The following is a 27,870-nucleotide window of genomic DNA, read 5'->3' as shown; positions in this document are numbered from 1 at the left end:
CTTTTTTTTTTTTTTTTATTTATTATTTTATTTAACTTTATTTATTTAATTTATTTATTTTAATTTGACCAGAGAGAGACTGAGTGAGAGACAGAGAGAGAGAGAAAGTAAGAAAGCAAGCTGTCAGGTCTGGGACTCAAACTGTGGCTGGCCACGTGGGAGTCCAGTGCCCATAACCACCACGCCTCCTACCAGCCTCTTCTGGTCATTTCCTATTCGTGGGCACTATGCTATGGAAGCATGATGGGGATTTAACTGAACCAGGAAATATAGTCAGTACAAGTTTGTAATTCTTAAACTGAGTCTTGTAGGATGAGTAGAATCTAGTCAACAAGGCAAGTCATTCTTAATAGAGAAAATAGCACATGCCATTTGTATTCCATGTAAAGTAAATTTCATGCTAAAGATGATTAGGAGCTGTTAAAGCTTTTTAAGAGAGAGAGAGAGAGTAATATGATCAAATTCATATTTAGTCCCTTGACAGCATTTGTAGGAGTAATGAGAGGATTTTGAGATTGGGGCAAAGAGAGTAAATTCTTAAGTGATGAGTGCCTACATTGAGGCAATAGAGAGAAGGACAGGAGATTGCTTGCACTGAGATAGACTGGAGTGATAGAACGTGGGCTAAAAAGAGATCTAGCAGTTAAAATTACCAGGGCATGGTGACATTTTATGTAATACAAGGAGAGAAATACACTGCCTTCCAGACTCCTGGCTTGAGAAACTAGGTGGACCACTAAGAGGAGGATGTTGGAGGAGGAAGTGTTTTGGAGAAAACAAGTGGTCATGAATATATGAAGATTTATGTGTGACATCCAAGTGGAACTGACAGAAAGTATTTGAAAATGATCATGTGGCACTTAAGAGAGAGGTGTAGAATTTCAGATTTAAGAGTATCTGTTTATGCACGGTATTAGAAACTGTAAGAGTAAATGAGATGATCCAGGGGAAATGTGTAGAGTGAGAATATCTGGGCTGAAGAAGGAGCTTTGGAAAATAGCAGCATTAAAGAGAAAGAGGCAATTGGGCAGGCTGAACTTAAAAATACAGGAGAGAATGTTTGCAAGTCCCCTGAGAAGGCTGGAGTTACAAGGGCCTAAGTGTGTGGCCTGAGAACCGACACATTACCTTCTGACAGAGGTGGGACAAAGGAGAAATGGGTCTGAATGTGATACACTGGAATGAGGGACAGAGTGGAGAGGCAAGAGGTCGTGTGCAGTTTGACCTGTGGCTGCTGTTTTCTCATAACGTAGGCAACAAGCTTTGTGCTAGGAGCACTTGGTGATGAAAGCAGTCGTGGGTGGGAACTTGAAAGATATCAGGAGATCATTTGGAAAGGAAAAATAATTGACTTAGAACACTTAAGAGTCTTAACAGGAAAAAATGGTTGGTTGAAATGATGGTGGATTGTGAGATCTAAACTGGATAACAAAGGAAAGGCCATAGCTTTGATTGACCGGGAGAAGATGGAAGCGTTAGGGAACTAGCAGCACCAGTTAGAGCAGTGAGAGTGGAGAGTGAAAGAGCTGGGCGGTAGGGGTTGGGGTAGTGGCGGAAATATTGGTTTCAGATCGCCTAATCGAGATGTTCTACAGGATAGTGAAGTCCAGGGGCTGAGTACTAGGAGAGGAAAGGGAGTGAAGCTCATTAGAGTTGAAGTGATCAGAAGGAAGGTTTGGGATGGATTTATTTTCTCTTTTTTAGTGACACAAAAACAGTAAGGCTATCACTAAAAAGTACAAATAGTCTTCCTAGGTTATACATAATGCTTTTAGTTTCCTGTTGTCCTTTCAGGCCTGATAGAAGTTGATTTGAAGAGAGTTTTGCTCAAGAAATGGAAAGATTCCCTGTGGTAGAGTTTCTCAGAATTCAGTGTTTTCTGTATTTACTAACTTAGGAAGACTTCTGGTAACAAGAGATGCCTTCTGCTTACCATGGCAGAATTTTCCATTTAACCATGTTTGAAGGCTGAGGCTTAAGTCACTGGGCTTCCTGTAGGGTAAAGATCCGATTTTCAGGACCTTATCACAGTGAAGAATGAGGGCTGGATAATCTTTACCTTCTTACTTAGTAACTGTTTTGCTTTACTATTTTGTGATGTACTATACTTATTTTCTTCTTGACATTGTTTATTTCTCTTATGAAATAATCCATGTTTTATATATTGAAATATGTAAACTGCAATAAATAAATAATGTAATGATTACCTTCTTAACACTGTGCTTTGGTAACATTGAAAAAATAAAAAGCATTATCTCTGAGTTACAAACCAACAAATAAAGACATACTCAAAAATTGAACTTTTTTTTGTGTTAAGTGTGACTTATTTCCAACCATGTGCAACCATATACAATAGTATAATTATACTATTATAATTTGATAAAAATTTTTAGTCTCCAAAATGTAAAGCATAGCAGGAAATATAAAAGTAAATGAGGACCATCCCTGTAGCCTAGTCGTTAAGGGAGCCCGATCTCTTATGGCTGACCATGGTTTGAATCCCTATTCAGAAGCTTGACAAGCATACCTAGTACAAGTGTGTGTTTGCACGTGTGCGTGTGCCCAAATGCTGACAGGATAGAGAAATAGAAGAGGAAGAATTGCAGCATGAACACACCCCATTGAGGGATGCTTTTCCCTTCTCTGGCAAGGACACACACCCTCTATCAATTAAAAAGGAGAGAGAGAGAGAGAGAGAGAGAGAAACTGCTTCTGTTTTACTGTGGTTAACTCAAGATTGAGTTAAATACTGCCTTTTGCCTAGGTTAGGAACTTTGCATCCTTTGACTGTAAGGCAAAATGCTATTTTAAATATTTCATGTTACAGATGAGAACACTGGTTTAGAAAGAGTCAGTAACTAGTCTAAAGTAGTAATGCAGGAATGTGGGGGAACCGGGATGTGAATCCATGTGCATCCATCTCTAAGTCCTCTCAAATTTTCTATTCTATCATTCTTCAAATGCCTTTAAATCATGCCTGACCTGTATTTATCATTTATCTGTCTGGCTTGATTATTAATTAGCATTGGTCATTCATTCCATATTGGAACTCTCTTGTTTTGACTTTTTTTCTTTGGAGAGGTTTTTGCTATAGGGCACATGTGCTTGCCAGACAGAGAGAGAGAGAGAGAGAAAGCGAGAAATCACCCCCCAGAGGGGATGGCCACGCCGCAAGCCCTTGACACGGTCATCCTCTCCCATTGCTCTAGCCAGGCCGATGGCTCCCAGCTACTTCACTTGCATTGCTTTCTTTGTGAGGCTTCAACCTGTGCTTCCGAGTGCCTGTTGAACACATCTGTCAGAGAGACAGAGATAGAGAGGGAGAAAGCGAGAAATCACTCCCCTGGCCACACCACAATCCCATCACACACACCCACACACCCGCACACATACACACACACACTTTTAGCCTTCTACATATAATCTGCATTGTTTTGCATTCCATATGTTGGTGAAAATTATTTTACTTGTTTTCCCGAAAGCCAGAGGTTCTGAATAGAATACCGTATAGATACATATTTTTCAAAGCTTTAGAGTTGTAGAATGATTGATTGTTGCAGAAGAAAATCCTGCTGGTTTCAATGTGCTGATTGCATTATGAGAATATTGCCCTCTAAGGATTGTTCCCCATTTTTAAACTACTAGAAGTGGGTGCTCAGGAACCACTGGAAAGTTGAGGCAGTGGGTGAATGGAGGATGTGATTGTAGATGGAAAATCTCTTAATTTAGATTGATAATGAAGGTTGGAACTGAAGTGTGGACCTAGGATTTGAGAAGAAAAAAAGTGTAAAATATATGAACTAAATGGCCTTTGTGAGTGGTTGGATTGGTGGGATGAGGGAGAAAACCCAGCTGCCTGGTCAGTGACTGGACAGAGGATGCTGCTTGAAAAGATAGAGATTGTGGGAAGAAGAAATAGGTTTTTCTGGGCAGGAGAGGAGTTTGAGGATGGAGGAAAATGATGACTTATATTGTGACTATCTTAACTTTAAAATGCTTTTAAAAACATTTATGATAAATCCTGTAGTGTAGGAGACAGGTCAGGAACAGGAATATAGTTTAGGAATCTTCAGCATTTAAAAAGTAATCAAAACTGTGAAATTTGGAAAATTCCCAGGAAAGTTTATTGAGTGAGAAATGAGGCCAGGGATATTCTAGGTGGTTTTGGAAGAGGAGTCAGCAAATGGTATTTAGAAAAAGAAATTAATTCTTCAGAGAGATTTTAAGATAGAAAAGTATTAAGTGTTACAGTATACTTAAAGACTGACTGACTTTCTTATTCGTAAGTTCTGTCAGGAATATATTTTACTATTTACGTTAACCTCTATCATTCCTACTCAAGTCTGTGGAGCTGGCAAGCTTTTTTTTTTTTTCTTTACTACCTTAGGGCCTATTTAGGAAAAAGTAACTGTTTATAATTGAGTAGTTTTCACTATATACATAGTATCTGATCCTGCTTTGTTACCCAGGATGGCCTCAATTCATCCTTCTCCTGTCTCAGCCTCCCAAAGAACTGGGACTACAGGCATGGTTTTAAACCAACAAGTTAAAGACTCTTCTTCATGCTTACAATCCTTGATAAACAGAAGGAATTCTGACTGGAAAGACCTCTGTTTATACAGGATACCTTTAAAGATGTATGCTGGGAGGGGGGATTCTGACATACAAGTGTTATCAGTAAACATTTATATTGAAACTTCAGCAACATAGTTGCCTATGAGACTAAGATGTTACAGTTTCAAAGTATTTTGACAATAGAAACTTGGATATAAAAAAATGAGGAACAATGAGGTGGATATAACTTTTTTTTTTTTTTTTTTTTGGAGAGGTTTTTGCTATAGGGCATGTGCACTCACCAGAAAGGCAGAGAGAGACAGAGAGACAGAAAGCGAGAAATCACCCTCCCCCCCAGGGGGGATGGCCACACTGCAATTCCTTCTCCTCCTTTCTCCTCTTGGGATCTTGGGCATGCATGAACATGCGCCTGGTGTGAGTTTAAACCATCAGGTCCGGGACGTGAACCATGGTTGACTACAACAGAGTCCAGCGACATAGCTGCTATGCTAACTGCTGGTCCCGAGGTAGATATAACTTTCTAAGGAAACAAAATGGTCTGTTTGGTAATTTCTTGAGTTTAATGAAAATACTGTTATATACTCTAAAACTAGGCACTTTTCAAATTATTCTTTCTCTTTGTATATGTGTGTAAATATAGTTGTTAAACATAGGCACACATTTATGGGTCAGCTCTTAATCATCTCAGGAAATCAGAATTTGGCAAATTTGAAATCTTTTATTGACATCTAGCATCTACAGAACGGATTCTGAGAACTGCTAAGAAGGATTTACTGACTGCAGTTCAAAGAGTCTGGGCAAATCACATCAGTATTTATGATAGTTCAGCTTGATCAATATCTGTTGATACTGAAGCAAAACAAAATATTGACTTTGTGTATATGTGAAGAGTACATATGGCTTTGCTAAGAATGGGGAGAAGTTAAATTTTTGAAACTAATGGGTGAAAGCAGTCTCAGTGACCACAGACTAATTGCAACTGGTTCAATTAAAAATTAATGCCAGGGCCAGCAGTTGGCATATATTATATACGTATTAGCCCAGGGGGGGTTTGAGATGGAGTGGGTGAGTATTATAAAAAATATGTAAGTTCAGTGTCCCAGTGCTCTTTTAGTTTTTAAAGTAGTAAATTTGCTGTGGTTTGTACATTTTCAAAGTATGTCCCAAATCTGATGACGTGATACCAGCTCAGTCCTTACCATGTTGCACCTGTTCATCATCATCTCTTATGTATATTATTGCAGTAGTATTACCATTTTACTGCATATCGGAATCGCCTGAAGTGTTTTAAAATACTGGTGTCTGGCTCCCACTGGCACTCCTTCTGATTTAACTGGAGTGGGTTCAACCTGGGCATCAAGGACTATTATTTTTTTATTGTCATCTTCTTGTCAGAGGGATGTGTGCTTGCCAGAGAGATAGGTAGGGAGAGAAAGAGAGGGAGAGACAGGGAAAGACAGAGCGAGAAGCATCCTCTGGTGGGATGCAGTTATACTGTAATTCCTTTTCCTCCATTCCTCCTTCCCATCAGGATTTTGGGCATGCATGCCCAGGACTGAGACTCAGACTACATAGTTAGCCATGTGGGATCTAGCTCCTGTAACTACTATGCTGCAGGGCCAGCCCTCTTTTGTTTTACGTTTCTTTCTTTCATGAGAGAGGGGGAGACAGGCAGTACCAGCATGTTCCTTCCACCAAGAGCCACACTCAATCCCAGCCAGCCCAGATCAAAGCATGCATGTGCACCTGGTGTACTCATGGAGGTCCCGGGATGCAAACCCAGGACATTTCCCATGTTGGTCCAGTTGTCCCCCCACTGCTAGGCTCTGAGCATCCAGATGTATTTCTTAAGCTTCTGGTGTTTCTAATATGCACTGCCTCAAATATTCAGGAAACCAACCATCCTTCCCTGAAGTAATTTATTTGAACTGTTTTTCTGTTAGCAGCCATAGTAATTTAATTTGGGGCATATCAATTTCTTAAACCTTGAGAAGTCCTAGTATATCCATTAGGCTTCTTAGTTGTGAGCAATGAAAGCTGACTGTGGCTAATTTAAGCAAAAATAAAATTTATTGATAAGTTATTCAGTGGTTCACAGAATCTGTAAAAGGCTAGATGGACCCAGCCCTAGGAAAAGTCTATGAACAAAGGGAGCTTAAATCACTGGAACCACAGCAAAGGTCTTGCTAGTGAGACCATTACTGCTGTCTCTGCTGAATAGTGGCTGGATGCCAGGCATTGCTTCACTGGTTGTGCTAGTCACTCCACGCCACCACTGGCACGGTGCCCTGGTGCCCTCGGAAACTAGATGTTGGCTCTACTGTTCCTGTCTTCAGAAAGAATTCCGTCTTACCCCTGCTCTCCTATGCCTTTAGCCTCCATATTCAGAGTCCCTGATGGGCACATCTATCGGGGTAAACATAGGCTGCCAGGGTATGTAGGACAGCAGGTATGTGGCATTAGTAGTTTTAATGGTGAAAAATAGGCCCTGTCTTGTGCCAAATTCATGAGGTTGAGAATTCTCCAGATATAAGCAATGGCTTCACATACTTGCAACAAAATGACAGAGGTCTATCACACGTGATATAGCTTACCAAGGATTCTTTACATACTAGTTCACTGGTCAAACTAAGAACCAGTAGGACACTGGTATTCTGTGATTGTTACTAAACCGTTAGGGTCTGCTACCCCTTGTCCATCAGCAAGCAGCAAGAGATAACAAAATAAATGAGTAGGTAGCAAGCAAATTAATAGGAAAACTTGGCCATTTGACTTTTTATGAGTATTCATGTATATGTATTATTTTTTGGAGGTATAGAGACCAATACAGGTATAAAATAGTCTTGTTTCTACATTGTAAAAATGTTCTGAGTTTGTGGGGTAGAAATAATACGTCAATATTTTATGTCAGCACTGTCCAATAGAAATAGAGTGTGGGCCATAGTAATCCATACATGCAACCTTAAGTTGTATTTTAAAAGTTGCAAGAGGGGCCAGCAGTTGGCATAGTGGTTAAGGTGCTGGACTTCTACATGACCTACTACAGTTTGAGTCCCAGACCCTGTGGCTTATCTTCTCACTTTCACCCTCTCTGGTGAGCTCACATGTTCTATAGCAAATTAAATAATAATAATAATAATAATAAATATAATTAAATAAATAATTATTTTTAAAATGTCAAGAGAAATAGCCACTTAATTTTAGTAATATATTTTATTTAGGGTGGTAGGTGGCATGGTGGTTAAGGTGCTGGACTGGCACATGGCTAACTGTGGTTTGGGTCTATTACCTGGTAGCTTGCTTTTTCACCTTCCCTCCCTCTCTATTGTTCTCTTGCTATCTTTCTCTCTCTCTCTCTCTCTCTCTCTGCCTTTTCTGGTCAAATTAAAAAATAATAACATTATCAAATAAATAAATTACTCTTTTAAAAATATATTTAATTTAACTTAGTATATTCAAAATATTATTTCAACATGTAATCAATATAAATAATTTCAGGATAGTTTACATTTTTTTTGTATATAAAGTCTTCAAAAATCTAGTATGTATTTTATCCACTTGGAACACAGCTCAGTTTGGACTAGACACATACCAAGTTCTTAATAGCCACATGTAGCCTACAGCTACTGTACTAGACAGGGCAGTTCTGTGGCATTCGGTAAAATGTCATCTGACTTGGGAATACTGCTATATATATATATATATATATGAAAATAAGTGCTTAAAAACTGTAATTGAAAAATAATAGCAAAGTGCTTGGCTATCTAGTCTCAAAAAGAAAATGAACTCTTTCAATGGAAAACAGTAGTTTTTACTTGATTTTGCAAACTGTTGCAGTTCTTTTTTTGTGGTAGGAAGTGTGAAATGGGGAAGAGGAATATAGTTTTTCATTACATTTTTTGTTTATTAGTTTTATCCTCTAAATAGTCAAGTTTGTGGGCAGTTGAGGTATTCCAGATATGGTTGAAGGCAGAGGAAGCCAACACGCTGTTCTGCAGAACTGGCAAGAGAATGATCAAAATTATATTTTATTACATTTAATGTATGTGTCACTACTGGGCTTAGGATCTGTTTTGAAAATAAAAAGGGTGATATTGACTGACTCTTATTTATGCTTGTGTAACTTCTATCATGTGTAACTTCCCTGGGTAATTCCTGTTGATAGTAAATTTAATGTTCTGATTATTTTTGTTCTTGCAGGCTGCTGAATCTGGAATAATAAAAGTTAAAACAATAGCTGCACGAAACAACGAGATTTTGGCAGGTAATTTTTTTTACTTTAAAAATTCACAGTTAATAAAAATTTAATAGAAAAAAATTGAATCTCAAAAAAAAAATGCCTTCAGTTTTCGGTAACATCTCTTCCTCATATCCTAACCTAGCCATAATGATATAGAACATGTATAAGTCCACAACCCAGTAACTGATTGTTTTTCTCAGATATGAAGATTATGAAGTTCTCTGACTTATTTTTAAAGACTTATTTATTTATTTATTTATTCATTTATAATTTGACCAGGGAGAGAGGGAAAGTGAGAAGGCAAAAGCCACCAGATCTGGGACTTGACCCATGGTCAGCCATATGAGGAGTCCAGCTCCTTAACCACCATGCCATCTGCTGGTCCTAAAGTTCTCTGGCATAAGCTTAAAACTACTAACTCCTCAAAGACAAGGATTTTTCTTACTTACCTTTGTTATTATTTTCCTCTATTTCTTGCTAGTCATTTAAGACACCTTTATCCTTAATCAATGATTATTTGTTGCGTTGAATTGAAGATTGGTTCTCATTCCACCTTCCAAAATTTGTTTTATCTTAAATAATATAAACAGTTCATAATTTAGTATTGTATATTTAATAGTACTATAAATTTTGAGTCAAGGACTAAGGTAATATCATAAAGGAAGAATGGGAGTAGAATTGAGAAAAGTGTTTTCTTTTTCCTTCTTGAACTTGGTTTTTAAGCAGGAATTTTTAAGACTTTCTCTTTGGATCCTTTCTTTATTCGGTTTACTCCTGCCTCTTTGGTGCCTTCTGTTCCTGACTTAATAATGAACATGGAGAAAAGATAGAAACAGGGTTTTTTTTTTTTTGAGACTCTATTATATCACACACTTGGGCTATTTTGTCATATGTAAGGTAACTTTGTGAGGAAATATTTTATTTTATATTAGAGCAAATTGAGATGCAGAGACTAAGTTACCAAGGTCATGTGATATAGTGGAACCAGATTCAAATTCAGAAGTGTTCAGAGCACTCCTGCTTGACTGTGCTGCCATGGCAAGATTTGCACATGAGCTACTTCCTCCCCGTGTTTCATTCTTACCCATTGCTTCTTTCATTCTTTAATCTTCATCTCCAGTTCCAGTAGGGCAGTGGATCTCAGCTGGTATAGGAGAAAGCAGTCCTATTAAGTTAATGTATACAAAGTTCCTATGATAACTCTCAAAACCTTTACATTTTTAAAGAATACTATCACATTCCTAATTTGTGGAATTTCAGAGTGTTTCAAAATGAAATCAAGATTTGAGGGAGTAGATTAATGGTGGGGGATGAGGCAAGACAGATTTCATTTAGGCTACCCAGCTTTGCTGGAAATTTGTCCTAAGTATTAGCTCTCTTAAATTGCTGCACTGTTTTACCCAGTTTCCTCCCTGATTTTGAACCATCTATCAAAACACCAAATAATTTTGTAACATTAATAATGTTTGGTGTCCATATGACAAGGATGTAGTGAAAGTAGGGGATAAAAGCATAGGTATGCATAGTTGAGTTAGCAAGGTGGGCAACTGGGTTTCGGAAGATGTATGGTGGGCAGATTAGCTGCTGTAGGAAAATTAGTGGTTGCACTAAATGATGGCCTGGATGTTTTTAAGTTAAAGACTTTTCATGGGCTAGTCATATTAGAATATCATTATAAATATTGACCTTTCCTAGTATCCTTGCTGATATCATGGTAAGTTCTTACTTATTCTTCAATAATAAAAGTTTTCATTGATTCCGAAGTTGATGGAAGACCGATTTCTTTAGCTCACTGTCTGTTCCACAGTTCTATACCAAGGAAAATGTTTAATTAGTTCATCTAAGGACTAGTAAGAAAAATTTTGACCTGGTCAGGGGAGTTTAATATATAGGTTAGTTGCTAATTTCATTCTAATTCAATTAGCATTATTTAAATCAAGTTAGAACAGATCTTTATGTAATACAATTAATATTGGGTTGTGGGAAAAGTCATGATGTATATTTTTTCTATGCAGAAATACATTATGACTTTTCTGACAACCCAATACATAGTTAATTCAGAGTATAGTTAGTAGAAAAAAATTTAGTTAACTTTTTAGTTATTTTTATAAATTTCCCAAAAAGTATTTATTTACTTCTTTATAGTATTTGAAACTATAGGATACTACTTTTGTGCTGTAGTAGATGTCAGATATACCGAGCAAGAGTAGTCTCAAAGGAATGGTATTGAAGTCTCATATGTCTCTGTATACTTAGAAAACAGAAAAGGTTGCTATAAAAATCAGAACCCTTAATTAGGACCAAGTAGTCTAGTATATGAAATTAAGCATAGGCTTCTAGCCAACTTTAGTTTTCTTATACTTATTGTCCAGGGAAGATTATTTACATTGCAGAATAAATCTTTGCTTTACATCTCCTCTTCTTTTAAGCATCCTCCTTTAATGTTTATTTTTCTTTGTTTTCACTGCTGTCATGAATGCTGACATAAGTGGGAATGCTATGCCAGGTAATGTCAGCATTGATTCAGATATACAGATCATTATCTCGAAATTTCCTTTCTCTTTAAATTTCAAATTCTACAAATGTAGATACAACATAAAATTTTTCACTTAAAAGGCCAAATCCCTTAATCTTACATTTTACTACTGTATATTACAAATTGTGTTTACTGTCCTAGTTTACAATATGGTAGATATGGAAAAGGCACGGGTTGTACAAAAATTAATCTGCTTTTTGAATATATATATATTTGTAACAGTGATATCCATGAAGTTGTGATATCTTTTAAAATTGTACATGTAGCCCCTACCCACATCTATAATGGTTACATCTACCTATGGCTGCTTTCAGCTACTATCAGTATACAAAGAAAATTTTAACATAAATAAATTGTTATGTATGATCTGTGTTCTTTCCTCACATGGTTTTCCTCATTTTTTTTTTCATATCTACATGGTCTTAAAACTAAAAGGTCTCTAAGTAGGATGAGTAAATATACTTTGAAAGTTTTTGCTGGGGCTGGCGGGTGGCAGGATGGTTAAGGCACTGGACTGGTCAGTCCAGACCCAGTGACCTGTGTGCGTGCGTGTCCAAGATCCCAAGATGAGAATGGAGGAGAAGGGATTATGGCGTGGCTGTCCCCCTGAAGGGTGATTTCTCGCTTTCCTCTCTCTGTCTCTTCCTCTCGCTCTCTCTAGTGAGTGTGCGTATCCTATGGCAAAAACCTTATTTTATTAGTATATTCTGTCTTATACATCAATTGTGCTATTTTATGAAAATTGATAGAATTATGTAACATATTCTTAATAAGTAAATAATTATGTAAGAATCACTAGGGGAGATGCAAAATGGCATGTAATTTACCTTCAATCCATATAGAAATAAAGAAATATATTTGAAAAGCATATTTGCCCCATTCATTCTGTTTAGCTTACCTACTCCTTCATTTGGCTTTTCCAGTCCCTAGTCAGAAACTATCTTTTCCAGATGACATATTCCCTGAGGTCAGGGTCCACATGTTACTCTTCCTTATGTTGCCGGTTTTTAGCTCATTAAATGTAGGCTAATAAATGAATTAATCTCACCAAATACAAGTAAGTCTCTTCCGCTGCCTCTACTATGTTTTCCTACCTCTTTTATTTTACATGTTATAGTGATTTGAATACATGAATTTTGTCATCTTTGGTTTGTGTCAGCTAGATAACAGCGTAATGAAGGAGACAGTTCCTCAACTCAGAAAGGAACACTGTACAGTAATGGCCATGACGGACGTACAGACGGGGCTGCTGTGGGAACATAGGGAAGGCACCTAACCCAGCCTGGAAATCTGAAGCCACGTCCGAAAGCCAGGCAAATAAAGCATGGAAGTGACAAATACATGAGGCAGAAGCAGCTTGGTGTGTGGATAGACTATTGAAGTATTGCCTGACCATGAAGTATGAAGGGGAAGTAGGTGTCTGGGAGATCATAAAGGCCATTGTTTGACATCCTGAGAAGAATTTGATCAAGGAAGTGACACATTCACATTTATATTTTTAGGCAAATGACTGTGACAGTACTTTGGAGGATATATTTGCATCTGCTATCACCAGGGCAGAGATCTGTTGGAGACTGTTCATATAATCCAGGCCAGAAGACATGGGGGCTGTCACTAATGCCTTGTTCACAAGTTGAACTGTTGTGCAGAAAGATTACTTAATTTTTCTACACTATAATGTGTTTTTATTTATTCTTGTTTTCCCTTGAGGGTTTTGTTTGTTTGTTACATCATAAACATTTTTCTTTGATGCCATCATTATTTTTTTAAAGAATTATTTTATTTAACTTTATTTATTATTATTATTATTATTTTCCAGTTTGATCAGGGAGAGACAGAGAGAGAGAGAGGAAGTGAGAAAGCAAGCCACCAGGTCTGAGACTTGAACCGTGGTTGGCCATGTGGTAGCCCAGCGCCTTTAACCACCATGCCACTTGCCGGCCCCAAGATGCCATCATTATTTTAAAAGAATTTCTTAAACTTTATGTATTATTATTTTCCAATTTGAACAGAATGAGACAAAGAGAGAGAGAGGGAAATTCAGAAAGGTTTGGAACTTGAATCATAGTTGGCTGTGTGGGAATTCAGCACCTTTAACCACCACACTACCTGCCAGCTCCAATGCCATCATTTAAAAATGTTTTTAATTGCAGGACCAGCAGTTAGCATAATGGCTATGTTGCTGGATTCCCATGTAGTTGACTGCGATTCAAGTCCTGAACCCGGTGGCTTAAACTCACGCCGGGTGCATGTGCATGCGTGCCCAAGATCCTGAGAGGAGAAAGGAGGAGAAGGGATTGCGGCACATCTGGGGGTGATTTCTCGCTTTCTGTTTCTCTGTCTCTCTCTGTCTTTCTGGTGAGCGCATGTGCCCTGTAGCAAAAATCTCTCAAAAAAGAAAAAAAAAAATGTTTGTAATTGCCATGCTATAGTCCAAGCAAGTGAATTATAGTTTATTTAACATTCCTTTATTTTAGGCACACTTTAGAATTATTTCTTTATGATAAATTTCTAGTACTGAACTTATAAAATTAAAGGGTACAAATATATTTAAAGTTCTTGGACTATCTCACCACTCTACTTTCTGAAAAGGTAAAAGTTTATAACTTTACCAATGATAGGTAAGTGTATTTTTATAACATCTTTGTCAGGATTGTTATTTAACTTTATTTTATCTTAATTTTCATTTATTTGTTATGTCATGAGAGAGAGAGAGACAGAGACAGGCAGCCCAATAAGATCTTCATACTGTGATCCCTGCCAGCCTCAGCCAGCCAGGATCATGGCATGCACATGCTTGGCCTGTGTAGGGAGACCTCAGGATGTGAACCTAGGAACTCTCCACATGACTTCACCATTATGGAATGTTGTGTTACTCCCATGCCATGGTGGCTAGTCCTAGGATTTATTAATTTTTTTTAGACCATAGATTAGTTTATTTTTAACACCCACCATGCTATTAATTCATAGGGAATAGATTCCAGAAGCTCAGGCTCCTTTCTGTTGGTTCTCACAAAGTGTGCTTCTCTGGGTGGAGCAGGCTGGCGCTTCAGTTGAACCCAGGTACCTTTCTCTTTGGCTTCCTTTTTTTTCTGGTCATTTTCCTTCACACATTTTAGGAAGCTATCTCTGCTCTTAGAATGTTTAATATGCTCAATGCGCACATTGATTCTCTTGGCAAGAATCTTGTCCTTAACTTGCTTGTTTACAACGATGCCAAGCATGCTTGATAACACTAGACCCTTCCAGTTTTGCCATGGTAACATCCGTGGGACATTCCTTTTTGAACAGTACCCATTCCCTTGATGTCTACAATATTACCTTTCTTGTAGATTCACATGTATGTTCCCAAAGGAACCACTCCATGTTTTCTAAAAGGCCTAGAGAACACATACCAGGTGCCTCTCCTCTTTTCCTTTGTGTTTATCATTTTGGTTAATTACTGGAAGATGGCAGTTCCGGCCAAAAGGAGACCCAGGATTATTTTTTAAAATCTTTTTGGTGACTGAATAGGTAATGATTTCTCACCTTAATTGACATTTGATGTTGAACATTTTTCTCTGTTTGCATTGTTATTTTATTTCCTTTTCATTTTTATATTCTTTAGTTTTTGTGATTTCTTTATCAATAAATATTTAAACTGTTTTATATAGCAAGAGTATTAACTTCCCATCTTGGTTATGTCATGTTTTCCCCTGGTTATTTACCTTTTCATTTTTTTCTTAGTGCCTTTCTTTAAAAAAAAAAAAAAAATTGCAAAGATGCATGTACTTCCCAGAGAGAGACAAGGAGAGAAAGCGAGGGAGAAAGCACCTCCAAGTGGGCATGGAAATCCCACAATTCCATCTCCTTCATTTCTCTGCTTTGTCAACGTTTTGGGCACACATGCACATGTGCCTGACATGTTTTTCAAGCCACTAGATCCAGGTTTCAAACTGTGGTCAACCCTGTGGGTTCTGGCTCTCTTAACTACTAGGCTATAGGGTTGGCCAGTATATTCATTTATTCATATAATCTAACTAATTTTTCTGATTTCTTTTGTTGTTCCATACCTAAGATGCCCTTCTCTTTTATCATAGTTAATAGTTTTATTTTCTTATTGTGTTTTTGTTGTTGTTGTTTATTTTGCTATGGGGTACATATGCTTATCAGAGAGAGAAGAGAGACAGATCACCCTCCAAGGGGGATGGCCACACCACAGTCCCTTCTCCTCCATTCTCCTTTGTGGATTTTGGGTGTGTACACACACACCACCCAACATGACTCTGGGACTTGAACCACACAGTCAGCTATGAGTGATTCAACCTCCTTAACCTCTATGCCACCTGCTGGCTCTCTTCTAGTTTTTTTAATTTTATTTTTTTCTTTCTTTTTAAACATTTGCCAGAGGGCTCGTGTACTTTCTGGAGAAGGACAGAGAGAGAAAAAGTGAGAAAGCACTCCCCATGGAGAATGATCATGCTGCAATCCCTTCCTCGTTTCTCCCTCCTTTCAGGATTTTGGGCATGCATGCACATGCACTCGGTGTGTTTTTTAAGCTGTTGAATTTGGAACTAAAACTGTGGTCGACCAAGTGGAATCTAGTTGCCTTAACCACCATGCCACCAACTGACCCTGGTTTTTTTTTTTTCTTTCTTAATTAATAATATATGGAGTGATGTGAGAATCTAGATTATATTTTACTTTCTGAAACAACTGACCAGTTGTACCAATATAATTTGTTAAAAACTCTTCTTTTTTATATAATGTGCTTTTAGTATCAAACTGCCTATACTTTTAACTAGTCCTTTTATTCTTGACTCATTTAAATATATTTTCAGGCCTAAACCCACTGAATTTTTTTTTAATGTTCTGAGGAATATCAGTCTTCCCCAGAACTAGTTTTTAAGTATAGAGAAATATTTGAGCCACATTTTTTTGGTAAGAATTACCATTTATTCAGTGGCTGTTAAAACATCACAATAAAACTTTTATGTTAATGTGATTCATACTGGGGTATCCTAGTTTGATTTTTTTTTTCCAGGATAAAAACTGCAATTACGCAGTGAAACTTCCCAGAGCAAGGAAACCCCTAGGATATGGGGACCTGCTGGATCTCTTTCAGGTGTGTGAAAGTGCATCATTTGCTCCTACAGTTCTAGACTTTGGAAATACCATATGTATCAAACACCAAGTGTTACTCTGTTGAAGAGTTATGCTTCCTAAGGGATTTAGGTGGAAAATAAACTTTTTTATTTTCTTCTATGCCACAACTTGCTTTCATAGTCAGTGGAAACTCAAATAGAGAGTTTTAATCAAAAAAGAATCAACCTTTTCCCTTTTTTTTTTTTTTCTGGAGTGACATAAAATGGTTAAAACATGATGCCTTTATATTACCATATAGCCTTTTCCATAATGTGATTTCTAAAATCTCAACTCATAAGAAGGTATTTATATAAAGGTACTCTTAAATAGCACATATTATATCACTGTATTATATCATATTATGGTTATTAAAATTATTATATAGAGACTGGATATCTCTCAATTTGAAAAGCAAGATTAATTTTTGCTTCCTGGGATCACTATCATTTTTGCAAGAAGAAAAAAAAATCAGTAACTTCTTTTAATGGTTTCATTTTTTACTCAGTTTTGATCTACGTATGTGAATATATTTTTGTTTTTCAAATTTTCACAGACTTAGAATACTACACTTAATCCAAGAGGCTGAGAAGTAATTAAAAGACTTAGAGTAGATAAAAAATTTTATTACTTTGTTATCTATTCTGGATAACAGAAACTTTCTTTTTGACTATTATATTTTTATATAAATTGGGAAGAGAAAGTGGGAAGAGATGTGAGATAGATATTTGATTTGTTAGAGTTGTATTAAAGTTTTTAGAAGTTATTTTTATTACTGCCTTAAGTGTATCACAGCATGATAGACTTGACTGTACCTGATGTGCATACTACATTTCCCTATGGCTCACCTTATCTTATTGATTTTAGGATACATAGTTATTTTTTTTATTTTTATTTTTTTTACCTTTGGTATGCATCTTACAATTGATGGCATCTTAGAATCGCTGTGGGTCAGGTGGTAGTGTAGGTTTTCTTTTTTTTAATGTGTGAGTGAACTTGTCTATAGTTGTTCATTTTATCATATCAGTTGAGTTGTATGCATTGTTGATATCATCTATGTTGAATTTAATTGCTATTTAAAATATCACTCTGGTTGTAGTCAAAACCCTTCTGTTACTATGTGATTTTAGAATTAAAAAAAGGCACCAGCATTAAAACTTGCAGAGTAGGTACCTAGGCTTAGAAGAAAATCTCAGAAACAATAGTGAAATACTCTCAAAAAATGAGACATCCCCCATGTTCCTAATGGCCCAGAGGATGGTATTGTTGAGAAAAATTCTAAATAACTAGAAGCATCGTCCCTTAGTTTTAATTGTCACTGACTTTCTTTTTTCTTTTTCTTTTCTTTTTTTTTTTTTTGTGCTAATGTGGGTGGGACTTAAAATCATTGGCATCTCTAACTCTTATGAAAGTATTGCATTGTTTTTTTTTCTTTTATGAAAACAGGTTCCCTTTCTTTTATTTATCTGGAGACTTCGGGCAACAACTTGAAAGTGCAGTTTGCTGGTTCCATTATCACTGGGTTGCTGTTTGCCTTAAAGACTGGCATCATAATGTTATAGGAAGAGTAGTGGACCAGGAGTAAGAAGACATACAGTCATGCATTGTTTGATGATGGGTCTAAGAAAAGTAGTCTGGAGTTTCATCCTTGCGTGAACATCATAGAATATACTTGCACCATCCTGTATGGTATAGCTTACTATACACCTAGGCTATGTTGGGTTGCCTATTATAATCTTATAAAACCCCCATTGTGTATGCGGCCTGTTGTTGACCAAAGCACCATTAAGTGGTACATACTGTATTTTCAAATTCTGGCTTTACTATCTTCTGTGCCAGTTGGGTCAAATCATGCCTATAAACTCTGTAAGAATATTGTGGTTCTCAAATGAGAAACACACTGTTAATGTCATAAATCATAAATGCAAGTTGTTACTATTGAAACCATTTAATGACTGAGTATTTAGTAATAAGGGATGTTCAGCAGAAATAAGGCTAGCCTCATACTTCAGTGATTCTAGCAGAATTTGAACCTTATCAAAGCTTCCTTCTGGGCTTTAGATTATCCTTTAATCATTCAGATCAATGTTTTTAAATATCATTAAAGAAAATTTATGTCTCTAGGTTTAAATTAAAATCTTTATGCACAAGAAAGCAAGGAAATATGGAGAGGCCATTGTTTGGAAACACTGTTCTTTGCCAGTTCTATTGGCCAATTTTTAGCTACGTTAAATAAGTGCTTTATGTAGGCACATTGAGAGCCTTTGCAGAGCATGTGGTTGGAAACTGTAGTCTTAATTTACCAGACCATAGAGAGAGCTTTATGAGAAAAAGGTGAGAATTTAAATAATAAAATTAATATTAATAATGGTTTTACAATTTTAATACTGATGCCGGGTACCTTTCTCTCACTTTTTTCTGAAAAAAATTTAAAATTCAGATTTGTATGTCTCTATTATATGTCTTGCCTCAAAACAATAATTGACCAGCCTAGCTGGGTGGTATGCACTACTAAGATTCTGTATTCCTCAAGCTTGGACCACATGAAAGGCCTGGGTTTGATTTCCTGTCCAACCTAGAGGCTGGATGTGATGGCATATTCACCTGTAATCCCAACAGCTCTGAAGGCTGAGGCAGGAGGATTGCAAACTCGAGGTTGGCCTGGGAAACACAGTGACTCCCTGCTGGAAAGAGCCAGGTGTGGTGGGGAACACTGTGGTCCCACTGGTTGGGAGGTTGAGGCAGGAGGATCTTAACGCAGCAGAGCCCTGTATAAACCAAAAACTAAACAACCGATGGATTTAGTACCTTTGAAAACAAATGTAAAACTCATGAATTGAGTAGTCTCTTGACTTGGATTCTATGTTACCTAATCAAATTCCTTGAGCAAATAGATATATTTTATTCTCCTTTGTATATGTAGTCTTTCAGTAAGCGTATATAGAGTTCATTTCATCTTGTAAGTGTAGTTACGTATAATCCAGTTTGTACATTTTCTAACCCTTTCTATTTTTGTTGCCACTTTAAAATTTCTGAGAGAGTTGGCTTGGTAGGAGTTAAATAAAGGTTTGGAATTGCAGTCTATGTGTGCAATTAATTTCAAGTACTGTATGAAGGGGAGTAATGTTGAATTATTTTTGATGAGATGTGTTTGTTATTTCTTGAAGAAGAAATTAGAACTATGTAAATTGAAAACAGTAAAATTTTAAGGAATTCCTGAATATTCATTCAGTAGTAGGGATGATATGCATACTATTTTTAATTACTCTTTCTATTCTAAAGTATGAATTCTTGTTTATGTTGTTCCTCCTGCACTGTATAAAGAAATTGAGTGTTTCTCTGAGGCATGATAGAATTTATGAAAATCCATGTCCTTAAAGGCTTTCTAGCTGAAGATGGAGAAGAATCAAAGGACAGTGTTAGGAGAAAGGTATATAAGAAAGCTAGAGTGAAGTGGTGTAGGTTCCAGGGTGTCTATCCAAAGTTTACCTCCTACCACTTAAGTTTTATTTTGGCGTTTACATAAAATGATTTTCATTAAGATTATCAGGGTGTCTATCCAGAGTTTACCTCTTACTACTTAAGTTTTATTTTAGCGTTTACATAAAATGATTTTCATTAAGATTACCATTACTAGCTATAATTATATAAAAATATACTCCTAATTAGAATTATATTTAATAATGTATTCTATGTGTTTTCTAACTAAAGCATTGAAAGACAACAGCTCAGAGGTTGTACAGCCTTTTCTAATGGGTTGTGGAACCAAGGAACCGAAGATCACTCAGCTATGTTTGGCCGCCATTCAGAGGCTCATGTCACATGAAGTTGTGTCTGAGGTAATATTTTCTCTGAACTGCACCTAAGAGTCAAATCAGAAGTTTTCGTAAGGGAAGAATGAAACATATCTGAGATTTAATGAAAACAATTTTATGAAGAGCAATGTGCCTTCATTTAAAAATATTGCTCAAGGGACCAGCAGTTAACATAATGTCTATGTCGCTGGACTCCCACGTAGTCGACCGCAGTTTGAGTCCTGGACCCGGTGGCTTAAACTCACGCCGGGCGCATGTGCGTGCATGCCCAAGATCCTGAGAGGAGAATGGAGGAGAAGGGATTGCAGTGTGGCCATCCCCCCTGGGGGGTGATTTCTCGCTTTCTGTCTCTCTGTCTCTCTCTGTTTGTCTGGCAAGTGCACGCGCCCTATAGCAAAAACTTCTCCAAAAAGAAAAAATATATATATTGCTCAATTATCTGTCTCCTCATTTAATACTCATAAATGGTGAATAAAGACTAAGTTCATTTTATCCAATCATTTGTAATCTAAGAAGTCATGGTTCAGAAATATAAATAATTTTGAGACTCAGCAAATTTTCAGTGTCATTGAATAGTTATTTAATATAATTGCACAAGTTTTTTTTTTTTTTTTTTTTTTTTTTTAAGGCAAAAAGGGAAAATCATGGCTGTTTCCTAGATTATCTGAAGTAATAAATTGTTGTTCACTTAAATATATTGTTTATGTCTAATCTAATGATTGTAAGACAAGAAACGTTTCATTACTATAAATCTGCATATGCTTTCAAATTTCATGGTGTTTCATTAGCTTTGTACTCCATAAGGTACTATAGTAGAAGTGGTATTTTTTTTGTCCTTGATATCACATCTTAAATAAGGTCAGATTTTTATTTATTTATTTATTTAGTATTCATATGTGTTATTAATTTGGGTTACATTTTGATTTTTCTGTAACAGATGTAGACTAAGTAATGTATAAGTAGCACCAGGCTCATAGTTAATTTGTACGTCCGTATTATTTATGTCCAAATGACTATACTCTTATTACTGTAGAAATGAGCTTAGATTTTGATGGACGGTTCACAACTGGATGCTGCTATTTGCATACATTTAAATGGTATATTACATTTTAAAGAAATATATCTTTTGAGGAGAAAATTAATGGGTTATAACTCAAATTAGTTGAGAGTCATGTTTGGCTCTATAGATTAAAAAATGTAGTTTTTGTTATTGTAATAAATAATTTCTCCAGATGAGATAAGCTTTATATAATAACTTTAATTATTTAGGGAACTGAACAACTGAACGTTATTTGCTGATAATAATTAAATAATTATTTTACAGACTGCAGCTGGAAATATCATTAACATGCTTTGGCAGCTAATGGAAAATAGTCTTGAAGAGCTTAAACTACTTCAAACAGTTCTTGTTCTTTTAACAACCAATACAGTAGTTCATGATGAAGCACTTTCTAAGGTAGGAAACCTGTTTGTTAGAGTTCATAACTGCTTTGAGACAGTGTTTGAGTAAGATGGTGGGAAAAAAAAGCCAGATCCCTTCTGAACCAAAAGCAGAGGTAAGTGGAGGAGAAGGGATTGTGGTGTGGCCAACCCCCTGGGGGGTAATTTCTCGCTTTCTGTCTTTCTGGCGAGCGCATGCGTCCTATAGCAAAAACCTCACCAAAAAACAAAAACAAAAAGAAAAACAAATAATGTATTCTTTTAAGCTCATACCTCTAAATATTATAAAGTGTTTTTTATGCATTTTTATAGGTGCTTTGCTTATACTTCCTTTTAAAAAAAAAATTTACTATAGAGCATGTGTACTTGCTGGAGAGACAGAAAGCAAGAAATCACCCCCTAGGGAAGATGGCCACACCACAATCCTTTCTCCTCTCAGGATTTTAGCATACATGCACATGTCCATCGTGAATTTCAAGCTGCCAGATCCAGGACTCAAACAGTGATTGACCATTTGGGAGTCCAGACCTTAACCACCATGCCACCTGCTGGCCCCTTATACTTCCTTTCGATTTCTAACTATCAAATTATTGTTCTGGGATATATTTAAAATTTATGAAAGGTTTTTATTTAACTCATTGAACATATAATAATTGGTTATAGATTTAGTATGTTAATTTGGAATGAGATTTTTGGAATGAAAATTTAAGTATAAAGAAGTCAGTCAAAATTGAATACTATGAAAACTTCTATTGGGTTGTCAGAAATGTCACGAGTCTTCTTATTTATTTTTTTTTTAGGAGATATTTTTGTCATAGGACACATGTATTCTCTGAAGAGACAGAGAGCTGGAAAGTGAGAAATCACCCCACACATATCCGGGGGAGGGGAGGATGGCCACCTCACAGTCTCTTCTCCTTCATTTGCCTCTCATAATTTTGGGCATGCATGCACACATGCCAGTGTGAATTTTAAGCTGCCGGGTCCAGGACTCAAACCATGGTTGATTACCATGGGATTCCAGTAATGTAACCATTATGCCATCTATTGGCCCCAGTCATGACTAATTTTTGCATGTCATGACTTTTGTGATGACCAAATATATAACTACATGAATTATTTAAAAAGTCTGTGGTAAAGTGGAATTAAAGTACACATTTATCTAAACATGTTTATCTGGGGACAAAAATTCAAAAGCCATGCACAGTTTCTTCATAATGTGCATTTTCTGTTACGTTTTTGAAGACCCCTATACAACATGCCTTTCCTTTATGTTAAAATATAAAGAGTAGTAGTAGTAGTAATTATTGTGATAAAGTATAGAATCTAAACTACTAAGTCAGGATATAGAGATATTAAACATACAGACAGAGCATATATCAAAGATAGAGATACAGTAAGTTTTACACAAGATGGAGTCACAATGGCTAAACTAAGTTTTAACAAAGAGCTGGCTGCATTAGAGCTAGAAACAACTATAGATAAGAGCAAGTTTCTATTTGTTAACTACATTCTAACCAGACTGATAGATCAATATGGTAGGCTGACTCCACAAAGAATGGGGTAATAAATCACCCAGACTGCTATGTAACTATTTTCTGAAGTCTATTTCTTTATCAGAGAGCCAGTCCATTGCTTGGACTGCTAGATAAAACCCTTGCTAGAGCCCCAAGTTGGCAACCCACTTTTGGGGCCCCTCTCTTCTTGAGAGCTTGTTTTCTCTTTCTCAATAAACTTCACTTTGCTATCCCCTCCTGTTGTCCACTCTTCTAATTCTTTATGATTACATGATGGCAACTCAGCAATTCATCAGTCCTGCAACGATGACAGCCTTATTTACAGCAGCAAAAAAACAAAACTATCCAAATGTACATCAGCAGTTGAATGATAAACAAAGCTTAGTATATTCATAACATAAAATACTACTCAGTATTAAAAAGGCATAAATTACCTACTGATACACAGAAAAATGTAGATGAAGCCCACAGATGTTAGTCTAAGTAAAAGAAGCCAGACCTGGGGTCAGCAGGTAGTGTGGTGATTAAAGTGTTGGACTCCCACATGGCAGGCAGATTGCAGTTCAAGTTTTAGACCCAGTAGTTTGTTTTCTCACTTTACCTCTTTCTCTCTGTCTCTCTCTGGCAAGTGCATGTGCCCTATAGCAAATTTTAAAATATAATGATAAATAAATAAAGAAACCAGACAAAAAAGAGTACATGATGAATGAATTTATGTAAAAAGCTGGCTATCGTGAAAAAGGTTAACTGGGGTCAAGAGGGGAGGAAGAGATGGAGCACAAGGGAACTTTTTGGGCAATGGGAATGTCCTGTGTCTTGATTGTGATAGTTTCATGGGCCTATATTATCTTGTTGGAACTCATTATATACTTACAAGAGGAACAATTTATTTTATACAACTCATACCTTAATTAAGTTGACTTTACAAAGAATGTCTCCTTTTTTTTTTTAAGAAATATTTTTGCTATAGGGCATATGCACTAGCCAGAGAGATAGAAACTGAGAGAGAGAACAAGAAATCACCCCTCAGAGGAGATGGCCACACCATAATCCCTTCTCCTCCATCTTCTCTCAGGATTTTGGGCACTCACACAAATGTGCCCACTGTGAGTTTTAAGCTGCTGGTTCCAGACCATCGACTACATGGGAGTCCAGCAATGTAACCATTATGCCATTTACTGGTCCCAAAAATGTCTCCTTTAAAAAACATAATAGTTTTGGGAACCAGCAGTTAGCGTAATGGCTATGTCATTGGACTCCCACATAGTCTACCGTGGTTCGTGTCCCGGACCCGGTGGCTTAAAACTCACGCCGGGCGCGTGTGCATGCATGCCCAAGATCCCAAGAGGAGAATGGAGGAGAAGGGATTGCTGCATGACCATCCCCCCTGGGGGTGATTTCTTGCTTTCTGTCTCTATGTCTCTCTCTGTGGCGAGCGCACGTGCCCTATAGCGAAAATCTCTCCAAAAAAAAATAAATAATGATTTTATAATGTTTAATTTTTTTACACAGTATTTCTCCACATTGTTTAGTGATACAACAAAAACAAAAACCCTTGATATTTGTAAAGCAAGTTTGGGGAAATAAAAGTGAAATTATGCTAACCGGTTAAAGGAACCAAATTTGGGGCCAGCAGGTGGCATGGTGGGTAAGGCATTAGTTTTCCATATGGCCGATCACAGTTTGAGTCCTTTATCCATTGGGTTGAAAATCACGTCAGGCATGTGTGTGTGAATGCTAATATCCTAAGAGGAGAATGGAGAAGGAATTGCAGCATGGTCATCCCCCTTGGGAAGTGTTGATTTCTCACTTTGCCTTTCTCTGTCTGACAAGTGCATGTACCCTATGGCAAAAACCTTAAACAAATAAATAAGTAAGTAAACAAACAAACCAAATTTTAAAAGATGTATTTCAGGGCCAGTCACTCTCTCTGGCAAGTGCATGCACTCTATGGCAAAAACCATTAACAAACAAACAAACCAAGTTTTAAAAGATATATTTTAGGGCCAGTCATGGTAGTTAAGATGGCTGGACCCTACATGGCTATCTCTGTGGTTCAAGTCCCAGATCTGGCAGCTTGAAAAACACACCAGGCACATGTGCCTGTGTGCCTCAAATTCTGAGAGGAGAGTGAAGAAGAGTAAATTGCAGTGTGGCCATCCCTCTGGGGGAATTCTTTCTCAAATTCTCTCTCTCTCATTCTCTCTGCTTCTCCGCTTCTCTCTAGCAAGTGCACATGCCCTATAGTAAAAATGAATTTTAAGAAATATATTTTGTACTACCTTGGCTAATTTTATATGACTTTATTTACTGGATATTTGAATTATTTTTAAAAATCTTAAGTTTTTGTAGTTTTATTGCCAAAAAGGGTGAGACTTATAATGTCTGTAATTAAAAGACAGTCAAATATAAATTACTCACATGGTGTTACATGTGATAAAATAAATATAATAGCCAATTTTAAACTAAATTAAATCTGATTTTAAACTAAATTAAATTTATCTTTTAGGCAATTGTTCTTTGTTTTCGACTGCACTTCACAAAAGATAATATTACAAATAATACAGCTGCTGCTACAGTGCGACAAGTGGTTACTGTCGTTTTTGAGAGGATGGTTGCTGAAGATGAACAACACAAAGGTAAAGTGTTAAATTTTTCCTTTTGATTGTGGGTAGTTTTTACATACATGATTTCATTTTCATAAACTTCACCCTTGCCCTGTGAATTTAGGATACCTTAAAACTAGACTACTTTAAAAATATATGTATTTTAATAGCATTATTATACCATTATTATATTAATGACAGCTTAAAAAATAAATCTCTCATAATTTTTTCACTTTAAGTGTACTCTTCCATTTTTAGTTCAAATAAAGGCCTAATTTCATATTAAGGATAATTTCACATCTGAAAACAAATATTGCACTATATGTATTTTTAGCCAAACACTACATTGTTTCATCTTCATGATTTAAATTTTAAGGTTGCACTTTATTTTCATGACTCTTCTATAATTTGATGAGGTAGTTTCTGACTGGACACTTACATTTTTGCTCAATATTTTAGTACTATTTTGAATATCTCCCTACGTCTGTTTTTTACCACCATTTGAATTATTGCTTTGGGGGGCCTTTAGTGGCATACTGGTTACGTTGCTGGATTCCCACTTGGCCAACTGCGGTTCAAGTCTTGGACTTGGTGGCAGGCTCACATGCGTGCATGCCCCAAATCCTGAGATGAGGGTGGTAGAGAAGGGACTGGGTTATGGCCATCCTCCCTGAGGGGTGATTTCTCACTTTCCCTCTCTCTGGTGAGCACACATGCCCTATGGCTATAGGCTATAAGTGACATGCACTCACTAGAGAGAGAGAAAGTGAGAAAGCAAGCTTCCAGGTCCAGGACTCAAACCATGGTGGGCCATGTGGGAGTCCAGTGCCTTAACCAGCATGCCACCTACTGGCTCCAATTAGTTTATGTTTTTATCAAATACTTTTATTATAATTTTAACTCTTGTGTTGGGGAAATGTCTTTAAAACTTAGAAACATGTCTTCTCAAGGAGTTGACAGATACTCCATTTCTATTATAATTTCTATAATTTAATAACTTTTACCTATACAAATTATGTATTTTTAAATTTTTTATCTTTATTGTATGAAAAATAAATGTCTCCCATGATCTATTGAAAAAAGTCACAAAGTTCAATAGCCATAAGGAGCCTATCTACTATATGTAGTCAAGAAATAAAGATAGACTGATCTTTTCCTTACAGTTTCTCTTTTTCCTAAGCTACTGATGTTATTGTATAGTCTTTTATTTGAGTTGATGTTTGTATGGCAAATCTGGTTTAAAAATGGCCATCCCAGCTGTGGTAGTGGCAGGCCAAGGCCACTCCCAGCCCTTCCTAAAATCTGGGCATGGGCTCAGCTACTCATGAGGCAGAATTACAAATTCTCAACCAGTCTGAGTAGCATAGTTGAACCTTGTCTGAAAACCGGGCATGGTGGTGCATATCTACAATTCCATCTACTCAGGAGACTGAAGCAGGATTGAGACATAGCAAAACCGTCATCTAAAAGCACCATACACACACACATGCACACAAACACGCACATAATATGGCAATACTAGTAAGTAAGGTAATTGTGTCTATTCTAATGATTGCTTCACTTTTCCTGAGATTTAACCACTGGTTAGATTTTTAACATTCAGTTTTTGGCATTCTTAGCCTGTCGATTCATTAGAATATTCCACTGGGGCCAGCCCTGTGGCCTGGTAATTAAGGGAGCCAAAATCCCACATGGCCAGTCACACAGTTTGAGTTTCAGACTCAGCATCTTAAGAAACAGGATAGGCTCATGTATGTGTGCCTGAAGTCCTTGAAAGAGGGGAGAGATGGTGCAGAAGAGATTGCAGCATGACCATGCCACATAGGGAGTACTTTTTTCCTCTCTTCTCCCTGTGTGTCTCTTTTTTTCTCTTTTTATAGTGTACTATAATCGGTTAAACTGTTCAGAAGTCATGATTTTTTGTTGTTGTCATTTTTTTTTTGAAAGGTTTTTGCTATAGGGCGTGTGCGCCCTATAGAGAGACAGAAAGCGAAAAATCAACCCCCCCCCCCCGCGTGGG

The 27,870-nt window shown here is 36.8% G+C and overlaps 1 protein-coding gene across 3 annotated transcripts in view; it reads left to right on the top strand.

The window, feature by feature from the left end:
* MON2 (MON2 regulator of endosome-to-Golgi trafficking) overlaps positions 1 to 27,870 on the top strand; it is a 114,287-nt gene that overhangs the window by 3,902 nt on the left and 82,515 nt on the right. For 2 of the 3 annotated variants that reach the window (XM_006154143.3, XM_006154141.3), the window contains exons 2-5: positions 8,776 to 8,839; positions 20,184 to 20,311; positions 21,612 to 21,743; positions 25,754 to 25,883. In XM_006154143.3, the coding sequence (XP_006154205.1) occupies positions 8,776 to 8,839; positions 20,184 to 20,311; positions 21,612 to 21,743; positions 25,754 to 25,883 (454 nt within the window). Of the gene's footprint in view, positions 1 to 8,775; positions 8,840 to 16,399; positions 16,456 to 20,183; positions 20,312 to 21,611; positions 21,744 to 25,753; positions 25,884 to 27,870 lie in introns of those variants that run through there. The other variant, XM_014590037.2, reaches the window with a different exon arrangement.

The sequence above is a fragment of the Tupaia chinensis genome, unplaced genomic scaffold, assembly GCF_000334495.1.
Source record: "Tupaia chinensis unplaced genomic scaffold, TupChi_1.0 Scaffold000395_1, whole genome shotgun sequence".
Lineage (NCBI taxonomy): Eukaryota > Metazoa > Chordata > Mammalia > Scandentia > Tupaiidae > Tupaia > Tupaia belangeri.
The sequence above is the reverse complement of the archived record's forward strand: the minus strand, read 5'-3'. Positions and strand labels throughout refer to the sequence as shown.